The sequence below is a fragment of the Numida meleagris genome, chromosome 2, assembly GCF_002078875.1.
Source record: "Numida meleagris isolate 19003 breed g44 Domestic line chromosome 2, NumMel1.0, whole genome shotgun sequence".
NCBI classification, from domain to species: Eukaryota; Metazoa; Chordata; class Aves; order Galliformes; family Numididae; genus Numida; species Numida meleagris.
Window position 1 is genome coordinate 8,854,679 of NC_034410.1, and position 12,381 is coordinate 8,867,059.

General features: G+C 38.8%; 1 protein-coding gene across 5 annotated transcripts in view; it reads right to left on the reverse strand.

Moving 5' to 3' along the window:
• Positions 1–12,381, reverse strand: part of ESYT2 (extended synaptotagmin 2) — a 71,620-nt gene that overhangs the window by 21,845 nt on the left and 37,394 nt on the right. For all 5 annotated transcript variants that reach the window (XM_021386121.1, XM_021386120.1, XM_021386123.1 and 2 more), the window contains exon 7: positions 4,470–4,525. In XM_021386121.1, coding sequence (XP_021241796.1) covers positions 4,470–4,525 — 56 coding nt within the window. The remainder of the gene's footprint in view (positions 1–4,469; positions 4,526–12,381) is intronic.

A 12,381-nucleotide genomic window follows, 5' to 3' on the forward strand; every position in this document is an offset into this window, starting at 1 on the left:
CCAAAACAGCCACCAGGTGGAGGCAGCTGATACTGAATAGCAGAAACTGAAGACATGAACATGCAGTTATCCAAAGTTCCCATCCCCCTTTCAAAGCCACCCAGAATGAAGGGCTATTGCATAAGTCTTCTTGTCAGCATTGCATAGAACCAAGCAGATGTTAACTGTTAATCTACTTTTGCATTTCAGTAATAACTGTCCCAGAAAGTTTGGCTACCCACTGTTGCATTGTTACAAAACAAGTTGTCCTCTTGAGCTAGGACTGTCATTTAAACAGAAACACAAAGAAAGCATGCTCTGTGGACAAATAAAATATAGCCTAGGGAGGCAAAACAGGTTTTGTGCTGGTAAAAAGGGAGTGGCGGTGCAAACACAGAGGTAATGAATCATTTAGAAACTCAGATCCCCCATCAGAAAAGGTTTACTGAGCTAAGAGTTCACCCAGTTTGGGTCTGAACTGACCCAAATTAGTACACTGTCAAATACCAGTGGCTAGATGTACTGCCAAAACCGCCAGAAGGCAGAACAGGGTTGGTACAACTCACTGAATACAAGGAACCAGGGGAAGGCCAGTGGTATTAGAGGGGTTCCCAGATAAAACAATAAAAAAATATGGGAGATATTGTGAACTGCAGGCACGCTGAAGCTAGGGGAGCTGATCCAGGGACAAACGATTTCTCCACCTACATACACTTTCTTTACAGTTCTCCTTTTACAATCTTTATGAAATTACGATGCAGATAATATGTTTGATTATCACACGCATTCTTCAGATTAAATACTTGCATGTAATCTTTGTGATTTTTTTCTAAGACTGAATCTGCAGTTGGGAGTGGTGCTGACTCAGCAGCTAGCATATTTATACAGTATATATTATAAGTTTATGTTATAAATGTAATATATCTTACATTTTCTTTTGGGAAGAAAGTTTACTGGTGAGCAAAAAACATATTATGGTAGAGATGTGTAACAGAATTAACACATTAAATACAATCTAGCCCATTTCAAATCCACAGTGATCTTCAATGCCAGAGATTAGCAACCTGAACGGCCTGCATCCTTTGGCTGCCCTCCTTCACTCCAGATGTGCCCACTAGGAGGTGTTAGGATGAGTAAGATAAACCTGCCAAGTTGCACTCATACACAGCAACTTGGTCTCTAGTTTAGAAAGGTAAACAAGCAAGGGACCCCACCTGCACGAAATCTCTCTCACTGAAATATTTCACTGAGACAGGTATGAATGCAACTCTTCAAACTCCAAAGTGAGAATTTATCTCAGCCAGAGACTGGTTTCCAGCTACATTAAATAAAGGAGTTGAGATGTGCCAGGTAAAATTTCTATCAAAAGATGAAAAGTAGATTCTTCACCAATTTTCACAGAATCATAGAATGGCTTGAGTTGGAAGTGACCCCAAGGATCATTAAATTCCAACCCCCTGCTACAGGCAGGGCCACCAACCTCCAGATCTGGCACTAGACCGGCTTGCCCAGGGCCCCATCCAACCTGGGCTTGAACACCTCCAGGGACGGAGCATCCACAGCCTCTCTGGGCAGCCTGTGCCAGCACCTCACCACTTTCTCTGTAAAGAACTTCACCCTGACATCTAAATTTTAGCCAGTAATGAGAGGTTTCTAGGTTCAAATAAAACATACCTAAATAAATGTATAATAGTGAGACAACAAGAGGAACCTGTGATTACAGACTGAACTGTAATGGGTGGAGTATTACCAGTTAACCTCAAATACTTACCAGCTGAGCTTTGAGTGCTAAACTGTAGTACATTTGCTATGTTTATTACTTCCACTCTGGAAGAAAACATGTTATTGCCCTCTAAATGTGACATCACTGCTGACTTTGGAAAAAAAAAAAAAAACACAAAAAAAAACACAACAAACCAATGCTACTGATACAACTGCCAGAACCAAGGTCTTTAGCAAGAGATACTATCTTGTTTGGCTAACCCTTTAATGAGGGAACACAGTCACATTTATGAAGATTTTCAATCTACAGGAATGTTAAACCCTACATATTTATAGTTTCAGTAATTCTTAAAATAACCACTACCACAAGATAATCATGTTTTTAAAAGCAAGCAGCTTCCTTTAGTTACCAGAGTAACACATGGGTGCTTTTCAAACTTTCTCAGCTCTGTTTTGCTAAACATCAAGTGTTCAACTTATGAATGCCACCACTTGCATTTTGCTAAAACATCAGAGAAATGAAGATGAACTGGCATTCATGGAATTTCACAGAATTTGACAAAGAGAAATTGGACTCATATGAGCTAGCAGATATTCAGTCTTTAAAAATATGGAGTACCCGTGAACTTTAAATAATGTGACACCTTTCAGCATGAATGCTCGCAAATGAAAATATTCTCTACAGATACTAAGTAAAAATAACTTTTTTTTTTTTATTTCATTACTTAAATTAAAAAGTTTAACCTATGGAGAACAGAGGTAAATCATCGATCAAGCAACAGACACAGTAGTATGCATCTAAATCCTTATGGCAACGTAAAAACTGTTGATAATGCAGTCTTGAAGTGTTTTGGTCATTTGATACTTGGTACAATTATTTTTTTAGTTCATGAAAATGAGAGAAATGGGAAGTGCTTCGGGTAGTTTACCATAGCAAGCATCTTCATAAGCTCTGTTTCATTGCAGAAAAATAACTAGCAGTTAACAACTCAGCTGACTTGCTCTCTATTTAGCTCTCCCTAATTTTTATTAGCAGAATAAGCAGCTATGTATTTTTTCCTCTATCATCTTCTACTCATACTGTAGAGACAGCACATCTCTGACTGCACAAAATATTTTTACTACATCTCAACCGACCACAACAGACTTCATTTTCCTGTCACCCACATTTCCTTCTGACAGCACTTGAGTAGTCACACTACTGGAAGCCTGGACCTTCCTCATATTGAGATTTTAATTCCACTCTTCTGTGAGCAATAATAATGATAGAATATGAATTACTTTTGTGTCCTTTCCCTTGTGGAGTCATACAGAAAGAATAATGGAAGTTGTTAACAGCTGATACAAACTTCCAGTAGCAAATGCAGAAATTCACTTAGTAGAAGACATCTGCAGAATACGAATAAGTAATGTGCACCCAACAGCCACTGGATGAAAAATGTACCTGTGGCAGCAGCAATCTCTTGTTCATTGCTGTGTGTAACAACAGCAGTGTGCCAAGGTGTTGTACCAAAATTTACAACCCATCTATACAGATAAGAAAAGCAAATACAGCACTGAAGAAATCTACAGGAGAGGCAGAGCATGAGTCATCTCAGATACAGTTACTATAGAAACCATACCACATCTAGCTAGCACTATTATACACCAAGCCTGGTTGCTCTGGAAACCATAAACTTGAGATACTTAACGAGACTTCATTTACATTTCAGGTTTTCACATTTCCTGTCAGGCAAATACGTAGCATGACAGAAATCTCAGGAGCCTCATAAGCTGAAGTACTAAATGTAGATTTATCAGTGTTACCTCAGAAGAGCAAATTATTACTCAGGACCTGTATTTCGGAAGCCATTTTCTTACACATCAAGAAAACCTTTTTCCTTGGAGGTTGTCTTAAACAGGCTTAAAACATGAGCAGTTCCTGCAACCATTAACCTTCATTTCAACTTCTAATTTCAAGCTGTTCAACTGGGATTCCATGCAATGGCTTCACATGTCTAAGCAAAGCAGAAATCATTTCAGGCATGCAACTGAGCACTGAAGGATTAATTTAATATCTAAATTCAAACTCTTGGTTTTAGATAATAAAAATAAATCTGGAATCAGCTCACTCTTGAGTGTGGGGGTTCAAATAAAAGAGCCAGTCACAAAACCTGTGCATCAGATCCACTTATTATCCTCTTAGCCACTGTCTCAATATTAAAAAGCCCCTGGGTAACTATTATATTTTTGATAAGTATTAATGATTTCATGGATTTAATCTTTTCAGAACCGCAGTGATACAAAACATTTTTCCTTCTGTATTTCTGCTTTTTTCTTTGTGGTTTTATCATTTACTATTTCTAAAAGATGAGAAAATTTATTTAACTTGATTACAGCCTTAAAGGCATTTCTTACTATCTTTACACAAGCAGCTACAGATTTATCAGCATAGAAAGCCACAAACCAAGATGTTGTGAACACTCTGGCCCAAAAACTAAAATAAGGATTTGTCTTTTTGCTGTCCTAAGAGATGGCAGATAGGAAATTCACGAGATTCTGGAAATGATGAGCACATTAAAAAAAAATCAATTAAAAATTATATTTTCTAAATATTATTTTAGCAAGATGTACTAGGTATACTTTTGATGTACTTATACACATAATCACTACCTTTTCCATATTGAGTAATTTCACTTAATTCTAAATTAACTTATTGTGGGTTTTATAGGGGCTGCAGGGGTGGGGGGGAGAAACTGAATATCAAATACTGCTTTACATATACTCACTTCAGCCCTGGAACATCCAGAAGGTTGGTCAGTCCAGTCCAGTTTATTTCTAAAAGCTGTGAATTACAGAGAAGGGGAAAAAAAAAAAAGAGAGAATGAAGAAAAAGAAAAGCAATTTAGAATTCACAGTACTGAGGAAATGAATCTGATGATAATAACTTCTGAGAAGTTTAATATTAATCATAAATTTCCAGGATTTTTTTTTGAACAGAAAACAAAACCTATTCCATCCAAAATAATTTTAGTGATGGCTTTCAAACAGCATGAGAAAAACAATGCATCATCCCATAAGCCATCTTTCTACACAAGTAAATACACACATACACGTGTCACTCATGGCTCAGCTCTGCCCAGTAGTGGGTCCCTTTAGGGGAGCTCGAGTTGGCTCTGATATGACACAGAGCAGTGTTGGGCTCTGCTCACAAAGGCCACCCCTGCTACAAAAACCTTGCCACGTAAGCTCAACACAGCCTAGAGAAGAGCAGGGTCCAGGGAGACCGTATTACAGTGGCCCTCCAGTACCTAGAGAGGGCCTACAGAAATGACTGGGAAGGAGCCTTTACCAAGGAGTACCATGACAGGGGGCAATGGGTTTAAAATAAAAGAGTGTAGATTTAGATATAAAGAAAACATTCTTTACTGTGAGGGTGGTGAGGCATTAGAACAGGTTGCCCAGAGAAGCTGTGGATGCCCTGTCCCTTTCAAGATCAGACAGGATGAGGCCCTAGGAAACCAGATCTAGTGGGGGGTGTCCCCGTCCATGGCATGGGGGTTGGAACTAGGTATCTTCCAACACAAACCATTCTGTGATTCTATGAACATGAATTTGCAAAGTATAATCAACAGATAAAGAGTCCCATGTGAGTCCAGTTAGAATACATTTCTGTCAGAAAGAATGAAGGATTGAGATTAAGAAGGATGAAGGAGGACCTGACAGTTTGCAAACACAAAGGAGGCTGTTTTCAATGACAAAAAGATAAATCCATTCCACTATTGACACAGTATAGAAAAGTATCAAAAAGAATAACGTATTGAAGTGAGAAAAATCCTCAATAAATAATAGGGATAATTAATTGCTAGATTATATGTATTTCCTTCTCTGAAAATCTTTACAGAATGTTAGACATAAAAAATATTTTAAAGGTAATTAATCTGTTTCAGTGTTGTTGGCATTAATTACTACTTTCTGATATATATTTTTCAGTCCTGTAATATTATCATTCTACATGAGAAAACTAATAGAACCAACTCTCCTTTTTTTCTTTCTCACTAAGAACTTTATATTAGTAGTGTATAATTTAATTGAACATATGCAACAAAGTCAAACTCACTTTACTACCACCATGCTTCCAAATCCAACTAATCCAACAGAACTTTGAGTGACTGCATGACAAAATGTTAGAAGGATTCTGAGATTCCTCAGTTGAGAAACTAATAGTGGTGGTTCAGTTAAATGCTGTAAGAAATAGACTTCTTCAAGAACCTATGCGGCATCTTTCTACAAACCAACAAAAAGAATCACCCTACATTCATTTTCTACTTAAAAACTAGTACATACCATTCTCTACAAAGGATCTATCAACAGTTTAATTAGTAGTTTCCTTTGTGAATACTTAGACTAAAGATAACTATGATACATTTACTTACATAAGAAGCAATGTTACTTAATGTAGTTTTGTAACGGTGGCCAAATACTTCAATAATGTTACCTATGAACTACTTAGCCTACCTGTAACAGATAATTAGGCAGAAAAAAAAAGTTACAATCACTTTTCCAGGGTTAAAAAAAAAAAAAAAAAAAAGATTTGCCATCCTTTCTGACATGGAAAAGTATTAAGATTTAATAACTAAATGTTCCAAAGCAAAAGACGGGACATATCATGGGATATACTGCAAGACCCTATAAGAGCCAGCAATGTGCCTTTGCCACAGGGATAATAGTATCCTGGGCCACGTTAGACTAAACATTGCCAGCAGGTTGAAGGAGGTGATCTCTCCCCTCTGTTCAATGCTGATCAGGCCACACCTTGAGTATTGTGTCCAGCTCTGGGATCCCCAGCACAAGAGAGCAATGGACACACTGGAAAGAATTCAGCAAAGTTAGAAAAAGATGATGAAGGGACTGAAGCATTCTAGGGGAAGTGCAGGCTTGGGGGAATTTCATCGCTGTCTACAAATACCTGAAGGGATGGTGCAAAGCAAGGCTCTTTCCAGTGGCAATGGACTGAAAATGGAATACAAGAAGTTCCATCTAAACATCAGGAGGCACTTCTTCACTGACTGAGTGCTGGTACAAGATGCCCAGAGAGACTGTGGAGCCTCCCTCCTTAGAAGGCTCAAAAGCTGCCTGTGTATGGTCCTAGGCAATCAGCTCCAGGTGTCCCTACTTGGCCAGGGGTTGGGCCAGAAGGCCTCCAGAGGTCCCTTCCAACAGTTTGCTTAGAACCACAGAATATCCCGAGCTGGAAAGGACCCACAAAGATGATGGAGTCCAACCCCTGGCTGCACACAGGACCACCCAACATGCAAACCTAATGTCTGAGAGCACTGTCCAAACGCTCCTTGAACTCCAGCAGCTTGGGGCTGTGCCCATTGCCCTGGGGAGCCTGTTCTGTGCCCATCAGTTGCAACCATTCTGTAAACCTGCTATTAGAGAAAACAAATCTGGTACCATCCAGGCAATAATATCAGCGTCCAAACTATATCATTGAGAAGGGTCAATAAACCTACAGATTTCAACAGATGCTTAATATTTAGTACTTGCCTACCGATAGCCCTTCAGAAAACTGCTGCAAGATTGTCTTAGCTTCCTTGCTTCTTATTACCTTATTACACTTCTGCATCTCTATGTAGTCAGGAGAGAGACTGAGAATGGAATTACCTTCAATTAATATGACCTAAAGCAGTCTATTAGTTTGCAACACAACATGTGAAACACATACTGTCCTATGGTACAGTCTCACTATCAATAGTTTGATTTTTACACAGTTATTCTTAAAAACAATGCTATCGATTCATTGTCATAAGTCTGTAGACCCCATCAAACCATAAAGCATGTAAAAACTAATCATGCAAAGAAACTTAAAAAATATATTGCTAATAATAGTGGTCATTTAGAGAAGAAATGCAGTGAGTGTCAATAAGAAATGCCTATTCATCCTCCTAATGTACAGGAATAAGTATGAAAAAGGTTAACTTTCAAAATGTTAAAGATAAATCCTTTTCCATTCAAAGTTGGAATTAAGAAAGTCAAAAACATTACTAAGGTTAAGCACTTTACAGGATTACTAGAAGAGCTTTGCAAATAAATCTTAAGCCATGAAATGTTTTGGAAGGGATATAAGCTTTCAAACTCCTGGCAGAAATCAAGCTTTAACTATTTGAGCTTTGAAGATAAATTGCCTTTGTGGACAAAGCTTGCTACATTTGCCCAATGCTGTGCTTTCCTTCCAGATCTACCTGAAGAGACCAGTACTAATTGGAAACACATCTGACATCACTGTAGGAAGAAAAACTCTCTGATCTTAATCTGCAGCTATTAGTGACAAATGCTTTTTTCCTTTTTTTTTTCCTTCATATTAATTCCTCTCAAAATGGTTGTTTCAAGTTTGAACTTTTGGCTTCCATACATAATAAGACTGCATCATTAGATACACATTCAGTAATATAGGAAAAGATGAGTTTTCCAAAAGGTAACACCAAGTTCAGGCGATATCGGCAGTACTACAAAGTTTAGCACTGATAACAGAAACGTTCAGTAGAGAAAGAAGAAAGCTGTCAAACATACTGCTGTTAAATTCACTGCAACTGTATTTGAGTACCATAACTTGCAGGAGTGGAAGAAGAATTCCTAAAACTTGTGGTTCTGACAGTAACCGAAAGCATCATCACCAACATAAAATATCCTATGGAGAAAAGGGAGCAAGGAAAAGACTGCCAGGTAACAAATCATTTTTTGAAGTACTGAATGCAGAAACCAGCACACTAAAACAAAAACAGAATAATGAACAAAAAAACTTTCGGTCTGTTAAGTGTCCAAAGTAGCTGAGCAATACTATTTCCTTCTCTGCCACCACCTCAAGCAACGCATAATTATCTTGGTTTAGCCAAACTCAAGGAGTGCCACTGGTTCCCTCCAGCAGAGCTAACAGAGCACTGTAAAGGCTGTGTTCAGAATTTGTCATCCAGTGAAACTGCCTGTAGCCAGAGACAGCACAGTGTCCTTCCATAGCTCACGGCAGCCTGGAGGTGAGATGCCTTGCAGACAGGCTGTTAGCAGCCAGCAAATTGCCCCAGGGCAGGATTTCACACACTCATTACAGTATGCATCATGTTACCCAAAGTTCTTTCAATTCTTTCTCCGCTGACAGCAGAGGGAAAAAAAAATTGTTTCTTCCTGAAATATGAAGAAATTTGTCTTATCTATGTTCCATACTGAAAGGGCACTCATACCCAGACACAAAGCCTTCTTATTCCTGTAAATATTTTATTACAGAAATTGGAGGAAAGGAAAAAGAATATAAAATCTTTATGTGAAAACCAGTGATTGTCCAACATCTCATTAGGTGTACATGTACTCACAGGGCTCACTGACTTCGTTATTGCAACTGGTATTCCAATAACAAAACACGTCTACATTGAAATACTGACTTGGCTCAAGACTTGTGCTAATGGGCTGTTCTAGACCTCCTGGTTCAGGCTCTGAGCCAGCAGTAATGGCAGTCAGGGAGATGTGCTTGTATGCTTGGTCAGGCGCTGGAATGAGCTGCCCAGGGAGGTGGTTGAGTCACCGTCCTTGGAGGTGTTCAAGAAACGTTTAGACATTGCGTTGAGAGACATGGTTTAGAGGGGTTATATTGGTGGTAGGTGGATGGTTGGACTGGATGATCTTGTAGCTCTTTTCCAACCTTGCTAATTCTATGATTCTAAGGAGGAACATACAGGAGGCTGAGCACACAGTTACGGAGCTTGGAACTACTAACACACACCAAGGACTACTTAAACGACGAGTTCGCAGTGCAGCTGCCCATGGCAGGCAGGGGAAATGAAGGAAAGAAAGGCAGCCAGGTGCTCCATGCTGGGCCCCTGATGCTTTATCAGGGCACCATCCACTGAGTACTTTGAAGTTACCTCTTCCAGGGGCAGCGGAACCTATTCACTGGGGCAGCACCAAGAGGGAAAGAGCCAGCAGCTGCACAGGCAGGGCAGCAATCCCACAGCATCTCCTCTCCCTACCTGCAAGGGGGCATGGACCCCAAATGCTTTATTACTTTACCGACTCCACTTCAGAGCTGGGAGCTGTTTTAAAAGTACCCTACCTATTCTGTGTTTTAAGAAAACCCAGTGATTAGAAGTGGTTTTGGGTTAAACCTGGCTGACTTAAGGTCTCATCAAAGGATCACATAATTTTGGAATTTATTAATCAAATGTTCAACCGAGATTAGACATCACAAATAATCACGTCATACAGTAGAAATCCTATTATAAGCTACCAGTTTCAAATATCAACTGTAATTCTCTTTGTTTTCCTTCCCAACATCTTCTAATTACAGTATTTGAGACTTGAGGCAAGGAAGGGAAGCCCTCAGAACCATAAGCTTTGGAATTCACCTACTAACACAGTAGAAGAAGCACCATAAGAAGTGGAAAGCTTCCAAAAACTATTTCAGAGAGCTTTCAGAACAAAAATGGAATGCTCTCAGATATTTTCTACACATAAGAGAAGGAGTGGGTTGGTTACATGTAATGCTTATTGATCATCTGGAAAAGCGACAGAAAAAAAGAACTGAAAAGAAAAAAGAATTAGCTACCTTTTCTATTTCAAGAGACTTGACTTCTTTCAAGTGAAGGAGTTCAAGAGTACCTAATGCACAAGGTGTGATTCTTAGTGCTGATAAAGCAAAACAATGCAAATGAATAAACAGGCATTGAAATTCACTGGCACAAAAATAGCTATGCAGATGTTACAGCAATCACATAAAACTCTACATCAATCTTCTACTACATTAACAAGTTCCATAAATCCCTATTTTAGTTACAGGCAACGCAGAACAAGTCCCAGGATGTTTAAGTAGTATGCATGATAAGTTCTGAGGTTCACAGGTTTTTAAAACAGTAATAGAACTCTCCCTAAAATCAAGTGAAGATCAATAGCCTGAGAAGATGGGATTTTAACAAAGATAAAAAACTGACGAATCCATATGAACCAGACAGATGTGACATGACAGACTTGAGCAGCTTTTGTTAAAATGCAAGAAACAGTGTTGTAAAGATGTGACTTACACTTCCATTTATTTTGTGCAATAGAAAAAAAAAAACACGTCCATAAAGTAGAAATCCTTTAAAACATTCCGCTACAACATACCACTGAAGAAACAGAGACGTAAAACATTTTAGTATTTTAAAAAGTTAATCTTTTAACTTAGCTTTTATGTTCTGTACAGAGATAAGCACAGCTTAGTTTATTTTTTCTATTTGGTTCAATCATGGAATTATAGTGGCTGTATGGCATGCAAGTGAGACTGACTACTGCCTTCAATTCTGCTCCAAAATCCATTTCTTTGGTGATATTCTTAATCCATTCCTTCATTTCCTTTGTGTTACACTGGAAGGGTTAAAAAAATAAATACACACCCACACCCTGCAGCCTATGAGAAAACACAGGCAAAAAACCGTTGAGCGTTTTTGTGTATTCAGTGGTTTCAAAACTGCAGATGCCTTACGATGTGAAACAAACGTACTGCAATGGAGAATATACAGTGCCATTACAGAAGCCCATAGCAGCACAAAGTGCAGCCTCTAAACAATGCCAGTGCTGGGGCTTTATTTGGCTGCCATAAGCACTAATAACCTCCGAAGAAAAGCCACAAAGTACGTTTTAAAATGCTGATGAACAACTTCCTGCTAATCAAGTTAAGAAGCGTAAGATTTCTGCAGGACAAATTTGAGCTCCACTGTTGAGCACAGCAGTGCAACTCCGGTGGTAAGCTGTGCTCCTTCTAAGAAATCTACTGTAAGACGGGGACTAATGTGCTCCCTTCTGTTATTTGTAAATGGTCATCCAGGAATATAGTGAAGTTTGTCTGTGTTAACAGTCAACTACCACTACACTGCTGAACTGCTAACATTATTCTAATAATTTCATAAATAACATTCTCCAGAACACTTCCCCAGCAAACAGTAAACGCATAATAAACTCAGCATCTCAAGCAAGGCTAGACCATACAATGTCACGGAAAGTGGAAATTACACCATTTTTCATCATTGTTATAGGAATCAGAAGGGTGTTTTTGCACAGGATCTCTGTTTATCAGTAGGTTTTCCAGTTGAAACTGTCTAAAGATTAAAGCAAGACAACAGTTACACAGATAAGAAGTATAGTTCGACAGAGAAGAGAGCAGACAAGTTTGAGGTAAAGTGGCCGAAAGAACAGGTTGATCCTGTAAGAATCTCCTTAGAAGTCAACTACTCAAAATCATAATTCAAGCCAATTCCCTGTAATTTCTACTCTTTCCCGTCCTTCTATCAGTTCTGAGTTTCTGTTCATACCCTCACACTGGTCCTGACACAGTGACTCCATAGTGAGCCAGTTCAAGATGCTGAAATACATTTGAAGAACAGGAAACCATCTACATGTCCTTGCTGTGCTTAAAAGTTTGCAAGCTTACTCCCATGAACCTGCTTCCTTCAGGACCACGAGTTTCAACTAAGGAAGACAAGAAGACTGAAAGGAAGGAGAGCACAGGAAGAGGAGAGCAGGGTATTGTGCAAGAAGCAACTGTGATCTATTTTAAAAAATCCTAAAACCATCACACAGCCTATCAAATTAAAAAAGTTTTATCAAATTAAAAGCATTCAGTGTAACAGGGCAAGTCATTTTCACTTTATCAGCAAAAGTAATTTTAAATATATT